Genomic DNA, 21373 nt, shown 5'->3' on the forward strand with positions numbered 1-21373 from the left:
CCTCCACTCCTCACACAAGTCCCAGAGAGAAACTGGATGCATGCTACTCAACAGGAAACTAGCCTGTGATCAAAACTGCATTGGTGAATGGCACAGGCTCTTCTCTGCACACAGCCACGGGGCCTAGGACACTGGACTCTGGAGACTACTCTCAAACTGTATAACAATGTTTACTGGTTGGGTGATCAATAAACCATGCTACAGTGTGCTCAACAGGCTGGCAACAAGAATGTCTGTTAAGCAGATAGTATTAGAATATTTCTAGGTTCAACATAGTAACTTGAATTTGCTTATGCCTGATAAAAACAAAGCAAACAGTACAAGACTCTCTAAATTCCTCAATAGAGTTTACAGGTCCCTTTCAAAAGTTCATACAAGTTTAAAGCTCAAACACAGTGAAGCCCTACTGAGTCTTAACAGTCCCAATGGAGGAAGTGACTCTGGTAACTTTGCCAGTTAATCAAGACATATCAGAACCAAGAGTTGGTTTTTGTCACTCTTTGTTACTTTTGCTGAAATCCATTACAGCTTTAAATGGATCTATTGTATCATAACTTTTTTTGCAGCAGATCTATGTTTAGGGGAAATTTCTCATTTAGTAGTTATAACCAAAATCACCATTAAGAAACAACCTGAAAAAACAAAACCAAAAAACCAATTTGGTAATTTATCAGTAACCTCTGGTACAGTAGCACCAGAAGCTGGACTCCAGTCATTTTAAGAGCAGATGAAACCTTTATAATCCCAACCTAACTTCCCATCTTAAAGGAAACCACAAAGGATCTACAAATGCTACAGTAACTTGCCAAACTGTCTTCCTTCTGATCTCTCCCCCAAAATGTATTCTTCAAAGCTGTGCTTTCATGTTTTCCAATCCCATTCTACATAGGTACATTGATGTCATTCTAACTCTTGTTTTCCAGTCCCCGTCTCTACAGTTGCCACATTCATGCAGAACTTCCTCAGTTCTGTCCGAGGATGAGATCATCAACAGTCTAAGTGGTCATATCTTTGCCTTCAGTTTCCCAAGCAGATGTATATTTCTCATAGAAACTCAGACTGCCATGCTTAAGAGCAGCTACTTGTAGGTAGTGAAAAGCAATTAACTCTGACCATTCCAGTCTGGCCTAGAGGTTGTTTACAGCCTGTGCTACAGGCCCTCTTTAGTCTTCTGCTCCAGCTGCCTGGCTACAACTTACAGGGGACCACACTCCAGCCTCACTGCTACCTGAGAGCAGATGAGTCTTTTAGGCCTATATGGCTGCTTACGCCACCACACCATTCTACTCTTTCTCACTGTTCCTTCCAGCAAGCCGACACATTCTCTTTACTTAAGGGAGCATTCATGATATTCCAAAGAATTGTTACTTTGGCTAACAGAACTTTACATAGTCCTGGCAAACATCCCATCTCAGCTGTCTGTCTGTATGAAAGTGAGACAAAGTACACCTAAGCCTATATCCACCCCTTAACCTCTCTCCGTTTTCCCTCTGCTCACCAAACTACAGCCACACCAGTTTCTCTCATACTCTGGGACATGATAAAGTACTACTCATCTCCGGGAATTTGTACCTACTCTTTATTCTCAATAGAATTCGTTTATCAACTTGCAAAGCTAGTTGCTTCTCTTACCTTTACACATCTTTGCGAAAATATCTTTTCATGATGTTTAATAAAAACTCTAAAGTCAGTAGATAGTATCAAAGAGATTCTATTCTGCATCTAATCCTATGTGCTTTCTAGTGATCCAACTTCAACACTGATTTGTAAGATCATCTAATAGATTATCAGGAAATTTCTACTTGAGATATACAAAATAATTAGCTACAGCAAGCATGGAATCTCAGGACAGAATACAAGCATCCTGACTTTCCGGACACTCAGCCCTATCCCCACACTTGCCCTGCTTTCTCAGTTTCCCCACTTATTTAGCTGATCTCTGACACTCTGTAAAATTACTGCAACAGCTAATTATGAGTAACCAGGTCCTTCAACTGTAGAGGTTTACCTGGCAAAGAAATACAATAACCTACATTCTTTAAGGAGCTACCTACCACATGCAATAGGGCAACCCTAGTTCTTTAGATGTTTTTATTAGGTGCTGGTAGCTAATAATACAATCTTATACCACACAAAGATCAAATGAATAGCTTCAAATACATTACCAAGTATAGATCCTAAACTACATTTCGTGTTAAATGTGACTTGGTATCAACTGAAAGAACAATTTCCCCAGCTGTTAAGCACTAAAGGACACATCTCTACTCGACAAACCTCGTTCCCTGTTATCCCGACGGTCTCTTTCTCCATGCCTTCTCTCAAAGGAAGAATCCCTTGCTTGATCTCGAGTGTCTCTCTCAGGGTATCTGTCTCTTTCAGGATAGCTACTTCGAGTTTCCCAGCTGTCATGGTAGTTGCTGCCACTACTGTGGCTATCCATTTGGGACCCTCTTGTGCCTCGACTTCCTATACAAAGGATGTTCAAAAAATAGTTAAGAGATAAACTTATGCAATAAGCTTATCAGACACAATCTTTCCTCAAAACAGCATAAAGTTTTATTTATTTATTTATACTCTAAAATGTTGGGAACACTGTTAGAAAAACAAACAAACAAACAAACAAACAAACAAGCAAAAACTACATTGGTCAGAGAACCCAAACTGTCTGAAGACAATTTTCATAGTGTTCTACATTACTAAGTATAGTGGGCATGACTTATCCAATTTCCCTTAGGCTTTTCTGCTCAAGTTAGTAATTCCAACACGGAATTCAACTGACTGCAAATTATTCTCATAAAATTCTAACAATAAATATAAATAATAATGCATTTAGAAAAGAAACCTTAGATATTTAATGCTTTCTATATGACTATACAAGATGTAGTTCACTAACATGCCAAAAACCTTACCCTTTTCAGGTAGCTCTGGACCTCTCCCCCTACTTCTGCCCATCCGGTCATTTCTAATTTCACTTCGAGACTCATTTCTAGAGTCATTCCTTAGTTCAACTCTAGAACTCTCTTCTCTCAGGTGGTTTCTGCCATAACTACGGGCTTCTTCCTGGTATACATCCTCCTTTCGATGACCATCTCGAACATCTCGGACATCCCGAACATCCCGAACATCTCGGACATCCCGGACATCCCGGACATCCCGGACATCTCGGACATCCCGAACATCCCGAACATCTCGGACATCTCGGACATCTCGGACATCCCGAACATCCCGAACATCTCGGACATCCCGGACATCTCGAACATCCCGGACATCCCGAACATCCCGAATATCCCGAGCATCGCGAGCATCGCGAACATCGCGAGCATGAGCATCCCGAGGTTCACGGTCCCTGTAGTCATGGATATCCCGAGCTGACCGGGAGTCTCTAGGATCACGGCTCTCCTTGGTATCTCTGCTATAATCCCTCATGTCTCTGGAGTCCCGCATGTCTCTGGAGTCTCTAAGTTCCCTGCGGTCTCTAGTGTCTCTCCGGTCCCGGCTGTCTCGTGGTTCTCTGTCATCCCTGTGGTCATGTTCAGACTCTCGCTCTTCTCTGGTGTCCTTTTCTCTATCCCTTTTGCCTCGAGTTTCTGTAACACAGTTTTAGAAACAACTCTAATTCTGCTTATAGTTTCAGGGAACTAGATGATATATTTTACACAGTTAACATTTTATTACAGAAAGATTCATATTTTAAACAGAAAAAGATAATAATGGTAAATGACAAAATTAAACCAGGCTTAAACCAGGTGTGGTGGCACCTGTAATCTTGATTCTAGGGAGGTAAAGACAATACTGTCCCTGGGACTGTCTAGCCTGCTCAGTGAGTGAGCTGAGCCTCAGTGAGAGAGGGTATCAAAAATAAGGTAGAGAGTAATAGGAAGACACACGATGGATGCACAATGTGGCCTCCACATGCACACGTGTACAGCCAACTGCACAAGTATGTGCACACATACATGAACATGTTTATATATGGACAACAAACACACAAAGCACACAAAGAGATAATAGCTATTACTCTATATAGTACCTCAGCCTGAACTTAATTTTCAGGGATCTGGAAAACTGTTCTACTGGCTGCTAGAGAATCAAGCCTAGGACTCACACATGGAAGAGCTCTACCACTGGGCTACACTCCCAACCATTGCTTACATCTTTTTCCTGGAAATCGCATGGGTTAACTGCACTGACCTGGCTGACCTACAAGTTTTCCCTGGCTCCCCGCCTTTAATCCAACATCCCTGGTACTTTTAAACTTGGGTCATTTACCTTCTGCTTTCCTTCCTTTCATCTTTCTTGGGTTGTCTGTCTGTCTGTTCTGTAATGCTGGGGACTGAATATTATAGACCCACAAATGCTAGGCAAGTGCTCTACTACTGAGCCAAGTCCCCAGCTCATTTTTCTCCTTGTTTTTAAAAACACATCAAGGAATAAAAAGTGATACTTTTAACACTCAGATGGCCAAAAGTACTCATTAATATCACAGAAGGTAGAACCAACTTACATATCTTTAAGTCTTCACCAGTGCATACTTAACACTTTTCATTTCTCTACATTTAAGCTTTTGCTACTGCTGCAGCCTGCATGTTACAGAAGATTCACCACAACACAATCTTCTAGTCCTTAAATAATGATAAATGTGGATGTGCAATTTTAAAATAAAGTATAAGAACTCTTTGAAAAAGAAAAGCACAAGCCGGGCAGTGGTGGCACACGCCTTTAATCTCAGCACTTGGGAGGCAGAGGCAGGTGGATTTCTGAGTTTGAGGCCAGCCTGGTCTACAGAGTGAGTTCCAGGACAGCCAGGGCTACACAGAAAAACCCTGTCTCAAAAAAACACAAAACACAAAACAAAACCAAACAAAACAAAAAAATGAAAAAGCACAGAGTTTACCTTCCCTCCTTTCGTGACGCCGATCATGTGACTGTGAAGTACGTTCATGATCATGCCTCCCTTTCTCTCGCATTGGAGATCGATGTCTTGGAGGACTTTGCTTTCTCTGAGGAGAAGACAGACAATGGGTTGGATAAGGAGAGGCAGATCGTCGCAAAGATGGAGTTAAAGTCCTCTGGTAGGATGGGGAAGGAGTTCTTTTCCGGCGAGGAGAAGGAGAGTGTCTCTGAATAGACGACCCCGACTGTGAGGACGAGGAATGATGTCTAGAAGACAGAGGAGAATGGTGCTGTCCTGGGGAGGAAGACCTATGAGCAAAAACAACAAGAAGCTTGTTTAAGAGTGTTCACGTCCAGCTAAGGAAAACTGCATAAATAAGATGAGATATAAGGTTAAAACTGGAAGTATAGGTTAATAACTCAGGAGAGGTTCTAATTCACAGTGTTGTAAAATTACAATGTAACTGATTTTCAAGTGCAAACAAAAGCTCTCAAACAGATCTTAGAGATGAACCTATAACCTGTAACTTTACTGAACCAGCACAACCCCTAACTGCACTATAAACATGTGTCCTTATACTCAAAGCACAAGAGACCACTACAGAAGACCACAACTAATCAAAGTGCAGAACTGTGGAGCTCGGGCCCAACTGATACATCCACAGTGGAAAGAGTCTAAGAGCCTGAGGATCAGGCAGTTTGCTGTGAGTTTGTATCTCTAGAAATATCAGAAACTACATCTCTAAGTTCTCACCAATGGTACTGTCTATACATGACCTGAACAAAGATGACACCAAGAGTCTTGCTAACACGGACAGGGGTGAGCTCATGAGGCCTGAACCATGAATGAATGAATGAATGAATGAATGTCATCAAATGGCCAAAAAATGAAAGTAAAACTATTTGTAGATGATAGTATCTTGAATGTAGGAAACCTTGATTCTACAAAAACAAAACAAAAGCCTCTTAGAATGAATGAGTTCAGTAAAGTTGTAGAAGAAATAACACGAAATATCAGCTATATCTCTGCATACTACAATGAACAAATCTGAAAAGGAAATTAGGGAAATATAGTGCATCCAAAACAATATACTTAGGAATAAATCTAAGCAAAGTGGCAAAAGACTACTGAAAGAAATGAACAAAACAAGAAACAAGTATGAGACATCTGTGTTTATGGATTAGATTTATTAAGCTCCTCACACTAATGAAAACAACCTACAACAATGCCATTTAAAATTCCAATAGCTTTTTTATTCTTACCAAAAAAAACCAATTTATCCTAAAATTTACACAGAAACTTTGGAGAGCTCAAATAGCCAGAATAACTTTCAAAAGGACTGAAGTTGTGGGTTTCACTCTTTCCAAATTCAAAATGTAGTATAGAGATATATTCAAAAAGCAAAACACTGTCATATTCATAGTGCCCTTCCTAATGAACGTGAGTATTATCTCATGTGCATGCACTTGCACTCGGGAGCACATACAAAGCCACGAAGTCCAATGGCTGAGTGCTCAGAAGTAATCCCCAAACACATGCTCAGATGGCCTTCAACAGAGATGTCACAATCAATCAAAGGGGAAGAAAAAAACCAGTCACTTCAACAAATGTGTTGGCAAACTAAATCTCGACATGGCCTTCCAAATGCACACACCAAAGTAGTATAACCCACAAAAGAAAACAATGGAAAACTTTATGTACAGGAGTTGGCAGTGATTTCCTGAAGAAGTATTTATAGGCTAATGATTAGAATAGTACTATTTAAAAACAATCCAAAGGTGAAAGCAAACCAAACACTCTCCATGGAGGAATGAATAAATAAAGTATGATTTGTGCCACATGAAATATTACTCAGTCTTATGAAGAAGGAAATTCTGCCATATGTCACAATATGGATGAGCTCTCCAGACATTACACTAAATGAAATATTCCAATCAAAGATTGCATGATTCTACTTATAATGAATCTGAAGTCATTAAATTCACAGAAACATCATCAGAATGGTGTGTGGGATGTTACAGAGTGATGAATGCAGTTTCAAATGTGTAGGATGCCATTCTGGAGATGTGTTTCCATCCACGCAACGCTATACATCTAACATGGTTACCACCTTCAACTTTCACTTAAATACACTAAAATAATTTGAAGTTAAATAATGTATAACTCACAACTCACTGTGGGAACTGTTAAATGTAATACACACAGTTGAAAACAGTAATAATTTAAAAAGCTATCCACCTTTGTCCCACAGCTCTGCAGTCAAGAATCTTGAGTTCACATAAATACTGACCAAACGTTTCTACTCACCTTGGCTTGTCTCGTTTTTCTCTTTGCCTTTCAAAATCCCGTCCTCTGTCCTTTCCATCTCTTGGTTTCTCTTCTATCCTGTCTTTCACTTTATACTTTTCTTTGTACTTTTTCCCCAGAATGATATCTTCTAGTATAGGAGGAGGTGGACTAGGAGTGCGTGGCCCTTTCTTTTTACTTTGGTTGCCTTTTGAATTTCTGGAGGTACATAAAGCTAGAGTTAGAAGTCTCAATATTTCTGGAGCCCCACCTGGATGATTTTAAAGTGTGTTTTAAAGGCTGCACAATTCTTTTCGATTATTTGTCCTTTTACTATGTTGTATACTAATACTCCATATCAAGGAAAAAAACACAAAAAGGAGCAAAGAATTTACTTAGTTTACTTTTTAAGACAATACTTATTAATTATATCATTCTAAAGAGTAGTTTCTAAGGAGTTAGGGGCAGTAAAGAGTTTCAGGGAAAGACATAACGTCATAAAAACAAATGCTATAGTTTTTTGTTTTTTGTTTTTTGTTTTTTAGTTCATATAGAATAGATGGATGCCTGTCATCCCAGCACTTGGGTGACCGCAGTAAATTCAAGGCCAGTCTGTGCTTCCTGGAATTCTAGGTCAGCCATGACCAAAGAGCAAGACCTTGTCTCAAAACATTCTCTCTATAAGAAACCAATTACAAAAGGAAAAATTACTAAACCAATGTAACTGTTATAAAGATCTTAACACACTTTAATAGTCTATGTCTGTTCCTTTGTATATCTACCATTTTAAAACTAGATATCTATGTACAAAAAAGAAGCTGAACTTTTATCATGCATCATATATAGAAATTAATTCAAGCTGAATCAAATACAGAAACATACAACCTCAAATTTAGAACTCCTAGAAGAAAGCGTGAAAGATAGCAAACACTTCATTTGATAATGGTTTGTTAGTCACAACCTGTGGTGCAAAAAAGAAACAGACAAATGGAACTATAGCAAGCAACCTCAAAAACAGAAGTTGTATTTGCAAGCCATACAAAAGTGGTCACAAATACTTTTACTGTTATTGCAAATCAACACCCCTGCCACATACACAGCAGCATTTTTTTTATAGTGTTTCATTTGGAATGAACATAGATAAAGTATAAGCATCTGCCTACAACAAAAAGCAACTTTGGGGATATTATTAAAAAAAGAAATCACTGTGTGAGGCTGCCTAAAATAAATGCTCTAAATTTTTTAATCAATTTGGAAGTCACTAGTTTTGCTCACAATAAAGAAGGTACAATTAATTACGTCATATAAAATTGGCTTCTCCAGCTGTTACTAAACATCTTCTAAATCTTTGATTCTCATTTAAGAAACCATTTCCAACTCTGAGGTCACACAGATGGCCTCCTAAAATTCTAGAATTTTGCCTTTCATGGTTAAGTATGCAATGCCTTATAAGTGGTTTTGAGGTACAGATTATCATTTGGCACTTTGGTTTTCGGTGATCTTAATCCCTTACATATTTAAACCTGGGTGACTTAGCATGATAGCTGACACAAAGCTTAAGTGAACAGCATTTTCACGTTAACACTCTTATCCCTAAAAGCCCCATCAGAGACTTTTACTTCAAAGCATTTAGTGCTTGAGATAAGAAAGACAAAGAGTCAACATAACTGTTTTTCTATCTGAGTGATCTGGCTTTTCTGTTTCCATACTTATAAGACATTATTTCTCAGAATTTACTTATTTATTTTTACAAAGCCCAGGTACTTTTATCTTTTTCAGTACCTGCCAGCAACCAATGAGCTGCTGAACACAGACAGTTGTCTGTTTTATATCATCACTCTAATATCTCATCATCTCAAATTCCTGTCATTTCCATCTGAGAAATACCTTTCTACCAGAATCTCAAATTTGTCAAGTTGAGTACTTTTCTTTTAAATCACAACCATTTTACTAACTTCATATTTAACAATTTCAGTGTTCATGAAAATCTTTTCTCCCAAATTGTCTTTACACAGATATTTTTCAATTTTAAGTCAAATCTGTCAATACAACATTCTTACAAATGTGCAAAATTTACAAATCTAGCATCTAACCTTATTTCTGTTTACTGTGTGGTCACTCTTGACTATGCCATGTACTCTCGGTATTCAGTGTCGTTTTAGGGTTTTAAGGAGCTTGTTGTTTTTATACATTTGTTATGGTTTCATTGGAGCTTATTTCATATGACCTTGAGTTTTGCAATCCCAAGACTTATTGGATATATAATTAAAATAGATAGCACAGTCCTCAGAATTGCTAGTAAGATTTTTAAAAGATTAAAAGCATTTGAATCCTGGTTAGCCTTTAGAAAACTGAGCTTTCCTGGTTCATAGCCCTCTGTTATTAGTGTAGACAGAAACAGCTGCTTACACAAGTTAAACGATTCCTAAAATCTGATGACTACATCTTTGCATCCTTGCCTTCTACCAACAACCACAGTAGCCACAAACATCAATACATCATTTATGAGATTACAGAAACCCTTTATGTACAAAATGATAATAAATATCTTGATTTCTAAATATTTGCCCACTTTAAAGAGAAACAACAATACCTGCCATTTGTGCTAATATTTTAAAGATGAAAATATGGAGAGATTCTTGACAAGAATGTATTTCCACACTACTCCACACACTAGAGACGATGCTCACTAACCTTCCTTCTGGCAGTGCTGAGCCACACTCTCTACAGTTCGTTCTCTAAAATGACTCTCCTACGACTTCCACCCAGGCTACTGTACACCATAGAGCTAAACAGGTGCAACATCCAGTTATTTCCCTTAAGCATCCCATCCTCTCAATTTCTTCCAAAGTCTAAGGAAGTTCAGCACTGTCAGAAGGTGCATGTTTGCTCATGTGTGTAGAGGCTAGAGAGCAGGCTCATGTGCCCACCATCCCTGTGAAGGCTGCCTGCCTCCAGGAGTTCACCAATTAGGCTAGAGTGGTTGTACAGCAAGCTCCAGGGATCGCCCCTGTCTCTGTCACTACAGCCAGTGATTACAAGTGCATACTACCATGCCTGTCTGTTCATGTGGGATCAAGCTCAGGTCTTCATGCTTACAGGACAGCACTTTAGTGACTGCCCAGCCCAGAAACACCCATTTGGAATCTGTATGATGAGAAACTACAGCTGGGTTAAATCACTAACGTCTCAGTATTTATCTATTACCACTTACATAACCAGAAACATCCTAAAACTTACTAAGAGCAACACCAATGTGTATGTGTGTGTAAAATAACTACAGAAGAGGTCATAAACGCAAGAGAGGGAGACAGGACATAGGAGATGGAGAATGGAGAGGGAGAAGTAGTGCAAATACAGTGCATTCATGGATGAAGCTCAAGTTTAAAAAGTAATGAAGTTGGAATTTCTTCATGTGCCTTTAAAAACAGAGTTGGAAAGCAAAATTCTATTATACTGCATTGTTTTCCAAATGAAGGGGACTGAGATCAACAAGATTTTTTGCCATTTTAAAGTCTATTGGTTATTCTTTCAGTAACACGATATCAATATACTTCCCACTCATGGCAGAGAGCCCACTGTCCAACTTTTATCATTTTATATCATTCTATAACTATTTCCAGATAACTTTAAAAATATTTCATATTTCTTTTTTATAAAAACATCTATATAGAAAACTTTGCCTGGGTTAAAAAGAACAAAAGGTCAAAACAGAATGCATTTGTGATTCCAAATCACAATGTAATACACATCTCCAGATATTATCATACCAGACCTTAGAATGAATATCAAAGAAGAGTATGACTTAATTTGCCAGTAATTACATCTTTCCATTATGCTAACCCAGAAAGATCACAGTGTCTGTTTATCTGTCATTCAGTTGATTTACTGGCATTGGTTGAAACAGCTTGTTCAATTTTAACAGAAATTCCCACCCTTGAGTTTAATATGTCTTCTAATAATTCATACTATGACTCAGCAATAAAGTAGGTTGCCTTCAGGTTATAGAGGGAGCTCAGAGATACAACGATTACCTAACATGCTCAAGGCCCTCCATTAACTGCTGCCAACACACACACACTCTCTCTCTGTCTCTGTCTCTGTCTGTCTCTCTCCCCCCACCCCCCCCGTGACAGATTCAATACAATGCTACAGAAGCCTGATAACCTGAGTTTGAGTGACACTAGGGACCCACACGATGGAAGGAGACAAATGACTACTGGAAGTCAAAAGCTGCTCTGTGACCTCCACATTTGTAGTTTGCTGTGGTATGAGCAATAATAAAAAGTGTTATATATGCACATATATATATATAAAACAATAATAATAAATATTAAAAGTAAATACTGCTTGCTCTGGTGTGCTGGCACACATCCATGTGATCCCAACACTAGGGAAGTAGATTGAATACCTAATTTCAGTTCAAGGAAGCTTTAGAGACAAGCCTGTGCTACATAAGACTGTCTCAATTCATTCTCATTCTCTCTCTCTCCCCCATATATATATATAAAATAGGTATATCTTAAAGCCAGCAACATAATGGAATATAGAAAATATAGCAATTAAAGCAATGTGATAAAATTCAAATCAATAAATCAAATGATAAGCTAATAATAAATAATAAAAGTATATGAAAATATATTTAAATGAACCCTTTATATCTAAATAGTTATTTAAAAATTTCTATGAAGAGAATACATTTCAACAACAATAAACAGAAAGGTAAGAAAATAAATGCTTTTTGGGTGACATAATTTGTTGGATAAATGGATGAGCTGAGGGCAAGCCATGTAACTAAGTCAGGCAAGAAGAGGAGAACAAGTCAGGATAGCTCCCAGCAGTCTAGGGGTTGGCCTCTTTCACATCCTTTCCCAATACTACTAAATGCCAGGAACAAAGCCAGGCCACAAGAGCTCTTACTGCAGGAGCCGTGGGAAGACAGAAAAATGAACTATCAAGAGTCCAGTGTTCAGGACGCTTCAGTTTAATAAAGGCTATAAAACACACATGCCACAGCTGAAATATAAGGCAAACAGCAATTCAGAGGAAAGGAATGTATACAGAGGAAATTTAGAATTGAAGCTAAAGCCTGAAAGACAGAATATAGAACCAGGCAGACAGGACAGACTTAGATAAAAACATTAACAAGAAAAGTAAAAGCATAAATGTTATTCTTAGGGAATTTGAGATTCATTTTGAGAAGAAAAAAGTTTCACAGCATAAAAATTCATTAGAATTGTTCTTTTAAGATTTCTCTTACAGCATCTACAAAGCAGATGGACTGAGGTACTGGTGAGTGAAACTGTGTGTGTCTGTTCAGAGATGAGGCCCACACTATGGAGGCAAATAACATGACTTGAGACTGAATTACAGTGTAAAACCAGGAAACAACATGAATTTTATTGTGGGTTAGCTAAACAGATTTGCCAAATAATCAACATTAGGGTATTGGTTTTAGTTAAGAAAAATAAAAATAAAATTAGTATATGTACCTTAATTTGAACTTATATTGTAGAAAGATATTTAAATGCCTCCCATCTTGTTCTTAGTCCTTAATGTAATTATATTTCATTATTTCTACTTTTATTTCTTTAGTTGACTTCTATAATTCTAATCAATTCGCATACTGGTGTGTGAAGACTTTAAAATATCTAATCTCTTGACATATAAACAAAAAAATAAGTAAAACACTCCTTTTATATAATGCTCAAAAACTGAAAAATCCAAATGTTGGGCAACAGAAAGACAAATACATAGTGTAGATAGTAAAAGTTTTAAAATGTTAAGAAAAAAAGCAACTCAACCAAAGAAAGTTGCAGGATAAATTTGTGTTCTGATCACTACATTAAAAGCAGTACTTATGTTGTAAAAATGATACATATTGACTTAAGTATAAAAAACCATAGGCTTGCATATTACACAAAATCCCAGAGTTAGAAAGTCTAGTGTGTGGGGCTAGAGAGATGGCTCAGGAATTAAGAGCACTGAGTGCTCTTCCAGAGGTCCTGAGTTCAATTCCCAGCAACCACATGGTGGCTCACAACCATCTGTAATGGGATCCAATGCCCTCTTCTAGGGTATCTGAAGACAGCTACAGTGTACTCATATATATAAAAATAAAAAAATAAAATCTTTTTAAAAAAAAGAAAAAGAAAAGAAAGTCTAGTGTGTGGATGTGACATGGATATTTGTTTCACTGTATTATAATTTTAACTCTAGGAAGAAAAGGGGTAAAACAATTGTATCAGAATCACCTTCTATAATCGAGTTATGCAGTTCTGTTAGAAATACCACAGAAACAGCCTGTTCTCTGGTGCTGAGATTACCCTACTGACCTCTGCTGGTCCAACAGTGGAGAAGCCACCACAGCAGCCTTCCGCTCTTTCTTGCCAGCTGAAGATGCCTTGGGGCTGGACTTTCGCTTTGGAGATTTACTGGACTTTCTCAGAGAAGGTGATGGAGACAATTTTGATCTAACCACTTCTGGGGAAACCTATCAAAGTAATTTAGTAAGTCAATTCAGAAACTTATGGAACAAAAAAAGCATGCACCCAAAAATAGTTAGGAAGGGAAAGGGCGTTGGACTGAGTTAAAAATTAAAAGCCAGAACCACCCCACCCATTGTCACGAGGCCAATTTCAAAACCCATGCTTTTAACTTATAAACTGCCCTAATAGATACAGATACCAAGAAAGTAACATTAACAAAACTTCCTCAGGAAAATCAGAAATTGTTTCCAAATAAATTATATTTCCATACGTTAGAAAAGTGGACAGAGAAATCTAGAAATATCATGGGCCTGACATGTGTAGAACTCACTTTGTATCAGGTTGATGGGTATAGGCAATGAAGTGTCAATTTGGTTCAAAAGAAAAATCATTTTGACTTAAAAGTCATGTAAAGATTAAATAATTAGTCTTTTATGGTACAGCTGACATGTGGGAAGCTGTGTGGGAAGCTGATCAATTGATTTCTGTGATCAAGAACTATGTCTGTGCTAATATCACATTCACTTCAATACACATACCTCCTTTTGAATAATAATTTCTTCTCTTTTATCCATGTTTTCTTGTTCCAACTTCATTAATTCTCTCTGTATTTTCTGACGCTTCATTTCCAATGATAACTCATGAACATAATCATAATTAATATCTCCATTGTCAGAATCTTTAAAATACAAATATCATTATTTTAGACACTATTATAATTATATACAGAGAATTAGACTTTCCAGCTTTTATAGAAATTTCAACAATATAGTCTTTCATTAGAATAATATTTCTTAATTCCATTTAAAAATGTAATGTTAAGGTTTCTATACTTTCTGAAAGTAACTTGGGGTTATCACATGCTTGGGTTTTGTTATTAAAGAGTTCTATCCCCAGACAGAGTTATTAAATTAACAGGCTGGCAAGCCAAGGATGGGTAAGATTAGGCTAGAACAAGGAAGTAGGCTTCAGACATGAAAACGACTTTGGGCTAGGATAGGGAAGTAGGCTCAGATATTTTGGTCATCCTGATAAGCCCTTACCAACCTTAGACAGAAATGCATTGCTTTTGATAATGCATATCCCATGACGGGTAAGAAAGGCATTCTTGGCAGACCAACTTAAGACAGGCTCAGTCTTGTTTATGAAGTAAAAAAGGGGGAGAGGCGCAGAGCTTTTGGGGCTGCTTGGCAAGAATCTGACATGGGCCAAGGATAAGGAAATGGGCTGCTTGGGAGTAATATGACATTAGCCAAGGACAAGGAAGTGGGCTTCAGGCAGGAATCTGACATTAGGCTAGAACAAAGAAGTAATTTCAGGCAGGAATCTAAATATTAGGCTAGAACAAGGAAGTAGGCTTCAGACATGAAAACGACTTTGGGCTAGGATAGGGAAGTAGGCTCAGATATTTTGGTCATCCTGATAAGCCCTTAGAAACAGTGATCTCAGGAGTGTTCACAGAATTTTGTTTATTGCCTTGCTTGTTCTTTGACTATTTGTGTTTATTGTCTTGCTTGTTCCTTGACTATTTGCATCTATTGTATTGCTAGTCCCTAAACCTAGAACAGACCTTAATATTTGCATGTAATTAAAATGGTATAAAAGCAAAAAGGAGGAGGAGGGATGGGATGGGGGTTTCTAGGGAGGAAAATGGGGAAAGAGGATGCCATCTGAAATGTAAATAAATAAAATATCCAATAAATAAATAAATTAAAGAAAGAAAAATATAAATGATAGAGCTGTCTTTTCAATTTCCCAAAAAACAACCAGATTTCTAATAGGTACAATTCAAGCTTGGATAGAGCAGTGGTGGAGTATTGGTTTGAATATGGCCATAGCTCTTAAAAAAAAAAAAAAGAAAGGTTAAAAAGCAAAACAAAAGTCACAGTTAAAAGCATTAAAGCATTCAGCTCCACACTGAGGATACCAAAGCCTTCAATATTTCATAAAGGATAGGAAGACTCATGCCCTTGCCTTAGACCATCAGATATCTGGACCATTAGTTCTCCAATTCTGTTCTTTTTATTGTGAGACAAGTGATTAGTACCAAACAGGAAAGCCAATTAAATTTAACACTGATGGGTGGTAATTTTTAAAACAGTCTAGCATTTTCACTTCAGTTGACTTACTAAGTACACCAACCCTTACATGGCCAGCCTCCTGAGGTATGTCTTGTCTTGCTGCTATACACAGGGCTGCATTGGTAACTGCCTTGATTCAGAAGTGTAACTATTTCTCTATGACCTTTATCAAAATAGGTTTGCTAGAATCAAAATATAGTTTCTGTTTTTACTATGGCCAACCTGAACTCAAACAACTTTACCAATAGAAACTACCACTTAAAAACTTTAGTGTGTAGGCAATTCTGTCTTTGTTTTTGTAAGTCTTTCTCTGCAGTAGAGTTGGACACTTATTAGCCATGTCTAGCTCTTAGGGAGTACCTATTTAAAATGTCTTGAGTTTTTAAACGGGACTATCTTCTTAAATATTTGTGACAGTTCATTATGTGCTTATATGGTATCTTTACTAATGCTTACATGTGTCAAGAATTTTCTTCTGGTCTGACTTCTTGCTTTACTTTCTTCATTTAGCTATAGAACCATTTTTAACTTTAAGGTATTCAAATGTCTTGTGGCTGTGGGATTTTTATACTTTAAGATAATGAATCTCCCTCCAAGATTACCAAAGTACTTCATGTATTTTCCTCTCTTGTAATGATATGTTTATTATTTTGTTCTACGTGATGAACAACTAAGGGAAGAATCAGGAAATAAGATGGAAAAGAAAAAGATAACTATCATTGGGGAGGGACCATGGCAGCAGGCAGGTAGGCACTGAAGCAGTAGCTGAGTTTACATCTTATCTAAAAGCAAGAGGCAGAAGGGGAGCGGGGAGACAGACAGACAGACACTGGGACTGGCACGGGCTTCTGAAACCTCAAAGCCTGCTCTCATTGACATACTTCGTCCAACAAAGCCAAACTTCCTAATCCTTCTCAAATAATTCCCAGCAACTAGGGCCCAAGCATTCAAATAGGGGTTATTTTCATTAAACAACCCCCTCCACCTTGCACATACACATATTCCATGTACACACAAGAAAATCAAAGGTATAGAAGAGAGCATATAATAAGTGCACTAATGATGAGAAAGTAAGAAATTTGGTCTCAAATTCAATGGAATATATTGACTTTATATAGTAATAGGAAGACCTCTTATATAGAATAAAAGGGAAATAAATCCTTCAATATATTAACTAATTAATTAGTCAAATACAATAGGATATTATATTCTTTCTGTTATTCTATAGAAGATATTATAAAAGATATAGAAGATATTATAAAATGTCACTGAATTAATCATAATCAAAATTCCTGTATTACTAGACTGGAAGCATTTGAAGCAACTTCCTCACTAAGTTCTGATTTTCTAGTCTTGAAATGGAGATTTGGGTGCTTTTCCATGTTAGTCTAGCTGTATCTTCAGACAGTATTCTGAAATACAGTCACAAGTATCTAAGTCTTGTAAGTTCTTTGTCCTTGTTCCAGAACTCCACTCAGCCACTCTAACTCAAAAGGGCAGGGGCTGTGTTCTGATCCAAGTTTTTTTGTAGTTACAGGCAACAGTCTACAGATCATCTAGCGCTGGTCTGTTTTTGCTTACACTGAAAAGGTACTGAAATTCTTAAAGGTAAAACTCTTAGATGAAGGTATAAATCATATTAAAATGCATTCAACAAATGTCAACTCCATAGTTAAGAGTGTTCACTCACCAGAACATCAAAGAAGTGGAAAAGAGAGATTTTTATGGTGCTTACTTGGCAAGACAATGAGTCAGATGATTTTTCTAATTTTTATAAACAAACACCTAATTGTACCTTAATCATCATTCCAAGACTAGAAAATCAATACTTACTGCGGAAATCACTTCTAGTGCCTCCAGTCTATTATAATGTTTCTAAGAAAATATAGGAACTTTAATTATGATTATTCATGAATAAATTTCAGGATTCAATTGTTAATGTAACTTCAATTTCTTCTGAAAGCTTAAAGCCAACCATTTCTTGAAATAATTTTAACAATCTTATTTTAATTATTTTATGTATTAAATTATATTTAAAAATTTAAAACTTAGTATTGAGGAATTTTAATGTTTACAAATGGAAGAAAATCCCAAGAGATATAATAAAGTTATGGAAGTGAGAGTGAAAGAATAAGAAAGTTGAGGTAGGTAATACAAAGCACCTTTTCTACCCTTGAAATACTACTATATGCTTGTTTCTGTCTGATAATTTTTTATAATCAATAGGATCCTTCTAAAGCAATGTGAAGATCACAGTTAAAAGGTATCCCAAAACTCTCAACAGGGCAGTGAATAATCAAGATTCTATTAGCTAAGCAAGGATTTTGCAAACTCACCATCTCTGTTAGTTTCCCATTCTACATTCTCTTCTTCACTTTCTGGAGTTCTCTCCTTAACAATTTTTATGTCTTCCTTGTCTCTATGTCTCCCTCTTGAAGATTCTTTCTAAAAAGTACATATATACATACATTCAGGTTACCATATGGTTAAGATATATGAGGTCATTATTGAATACACAGCATTTCCACTTCACTCAGCTTTGCTTCTGAGGAGGAGGACTTGTGTCATTTACCTGCAAGTTCTAATGTAGCCACAGAAAAGTATCTACTTACTAAAGAATAGCAACATGATAAATATAAGAAGTAGCTCAGACATTTTTAAAAAATGCAACGAAACCTTATCCTTTGATGTTCTATCTCATACTAAGCTTCCCATGTGAAAACCCACTGGGTAAAAAAAACAGTTTAAAATGACTACAATACAACAGAAAGATTGGCTAAGTAACCATACATAAAATCCAACGTTAAAAGACTAAACCACTGAGCAGATTCTAAAAACAAAAAAAAACAAAAAAAAAAAATGGGGCCTTAAAATAACAATTTTCCTATATACCAAAGGATGCATTCAATTCATTTCAATAATTTTATAAAAACTTCAAAAAAACTTGGTTAAAGCAAATGTCATTTAACACAATTAATGTATTAATCCTTAATACTGAGGCTAAATGCTATAAAACACTAGGGTTTAGATGTTACTCTAAGCTTAACAGTAATCTACCCTTCAAAATGGGAAATAGTAATCTACTTTCCAAAACGGGAAATAGTAATTCAATTTATAAATTCAGTAATTTAACTGAATACTCTGTTCCATAAGATTCCAAACCACATTTCACCAGATGAGAAAACACTCAAAGCCCCTCACAATGAATTTACCACTTTTAGTCATAATCTAAATACTAACTATGAATGTCAGAGTAAATGCTCAAACTTCTGAGTATTTTCAGTCATAACACTCAGTTGCCTGAAACATAAAATTTTCTATAAAGTTTTCTTTTTAAAAAATTCCTTTAAATTTTATACATTTAGATATAAATTACAAACATCAATTCCAAAATTACATTATGTTTGCTTGCTAGCAATACAGGTTGACAAAAGGCTATATAAGAATGAAATCTGTCACAGAAAATTTACAAAAGATCAAGAAATAAAGAAATGGGGTTTGTCAGATAGGAAAAAGGAGAAAAGGAAGACAATTACTGTAACATAAAGAGCAGAGTGCCTAACACCAGTGAAGAAGAACTGTCCTATGTCCAAGGTAACTTTTGAATGTTGTATGAATTAAACCCACAAGAATATATACCACATACCCATCTGAAAATATTTTTACAAAAAATTAACTCCAAAATACTGAATACAACAGCCAACTTTCTAAGGTACCACATAAAACCTAGCTACTAACATAGATAACAAGGGTTTCAGAGTAAGTAGCAGTACTGGCACAGTAAAATACACAAGATAATCTGTATCAATATGTAACAGACTATTTAAATCACATTCTGAACTAGAAGTACAAAAATCAATACAGGTCTCTGTTATACAAACAGTTCATCCCTATTGGTTTAAAACTGTCTAATCTTGAGTTGTCCATAGTTTTTCAATGCAACTGACTCTGCCTAGAGATCACATAGAACTTCTATTATCTATTATACAGTATGTACTCAGGCTTCAATAAGTGGGAGAATTTCATGTTAGAAGATTATATCTTTTCCTATTATACAGTAACCAACCCACTTCAAATCATAATATAGGAAATTATCTTACTAACACTTAAAGCTTTAGCTCATTTACAAGTGTAGCTAGCTTTATGTCAACTTGACACAAGTTAGAGTCATCTGAGAGGAGGAAGTCTCAATTTAAAAAATGCCTCCATAAGATCTGGCTGCAAGCAAGCCTGTAGCACATTTTCTTAGCTAGTGATTGATGAGGGAGGGCCCAGTTCACTGTGAGTGGGGCCGCCCTATGGCTGGTGGTCCTCTGTTCTATAGGAAAGCAGGCTGAACAAGCCAGGGGAAATAAGCCAATAGCAGCACCCCTCCATGGCCTTTGCATCAGCCCCTGCCTTTAGGTTCCTGCCCTGTTTGAGTTCCTGCCTTGGCTTCCCTTAATAGACGGTGACTCAGACATTTAAACCAAATAAACCCTCTCTTCCCCAAGTTGCCTTTGGTAATGATGCTTCATCACAGCAACAGTAACCTTATCTAAGACAAAAAGAGTACTCTATTTCCTCTACTCATCAGCCTGTAGCATGTTAGGCACATCAGTCCTTTATCATGTGTGCAGCATGGTCTTCTCTCAGTTTCCATGATTCCCTCAATAAAATGGCTTGACATATTTTAATCTCAAACATACTAATTAGAAGTATAACCTACTTACTTTATTGCACATTCTATAGTTTGTCATTCCACAACACATTCATATTGGAATACTGTTATGCAACCACAGTAGTTTAGGCTAAACACTTCTGACTGGATTATTTACAATTTTTAAAAATGGGAAAGCTAGCTGGGAGGTAGTGGTGCACGCCTTTAATCCCAGCACTTGGGAGGCAGAGGCAGGCGGATCTCTGAGTTCGAGAGTTCGAGGCTAGCCTGGTCTACAGAGTGAGTTCCAGGACAGCCAGGGCTACACAGAGAAACCCTGTCTTGAAACAAACAAACAAACAAACAAACAAAGAAATGGGAAAGCTATTGCCATTGTTATTGGTTACCCTGATCAGAACCTGATAATAAATATTCTTTTGCTAAAGACAGTGCATACCCAAATCATAGAACATGAAGAAATCTAGCTGGTACTAAACTAAAAGCTTCATCACCAAGGGCTGGCTTTCACAGTGCTGGAAGGTGCTATGCATGTTACTGGAGGAGAAAAGTAATTACTAAACTCTCGCAGCTGTGAACCCTGTGGGCTACAATAATAACCAGCCTAGCAAGATATACCTACTAGTGCAATTCTGACAGGAATGTTATGTATGGGCTTAACTAATCATTTTTCTGATTGGACTTATGGCTCACTCCATGAGATGGAAACCATATAGTTTTTGACCAATTTTAAGAGTACTTTTACAATTTTAAATGTTTACACTTATTCATTGCTGGCACTATCAATGAGGCCAAGAACCTGCAGGTAAATAGGTCACAGGCCCTACAGAGAGTCTACTACTACTATTTCTGCTAAATGGCTAAATGGATCTAGCATTAAAATGGCTAATGACTTACTGCTCTCCCCACAGACCTGTGCATTTCTTTTTAAAAAAAAAATATATATATATATATATATATATATATA

General features: G+C 36.9%; 1 protein-coding gene across 3 annotated transcripts in view; it reads right to left on the reverse strand.

The window, feature by feature from the left end:
• Positions 1-21373, reverse strand: part of Zc3h13 (zinc finger CCCH-type containing 13) — a 55582-nt gene that overhangs the window by 16989 nt on the left and 17220 nt on the right. For all 3 annotated transcript variants that reach the window (XM_028754253.1, XM_028754252.1, XM_028754251.1), the window contains exons 5-11: positions 18086-18194; positions 14208-14347; positions 13516-13673; positions 7202-7399; positions 4895-5202; positions 2910-3587; positions 2275-2466 (exon numbers count right to left, since the gene is read on the reverse strand). In XM_028754253.1, coding sequence (XP_028610086.1) covers positions 2275-2466; positions 2910-3587; positions 4895-5202; positions 7202-7399; positions 13516-13673; positions 14208-14347; positions 18086-18194 — 1783 coding nt within the window. The remainder of the gene's footprint in view (positions 1-2274; positions 2467-2909; positions 3588-4894; positions 5203-7201; positions 7400-13515; positions 13674-14207; positions 14348-18085; positions 18195-21373) is intronic.

The sequence above is a fragment of the Grammomys surdaster genome, unplaced genomic scaffold (assembly GCF_004785775.1).
Source record: "Grammomys surdaster isolate TR1022 unplaced genomic scaffold, NIH_TR_1.0 125985, whole genome shotgun sequence".
Taxonomy (NCBI): domain Eukaryota; kingdom Metazoa; phylum Chordata; class Mammalia; order Rodentia; family Muridae; genus Grammomys; species Grammomys surdaster.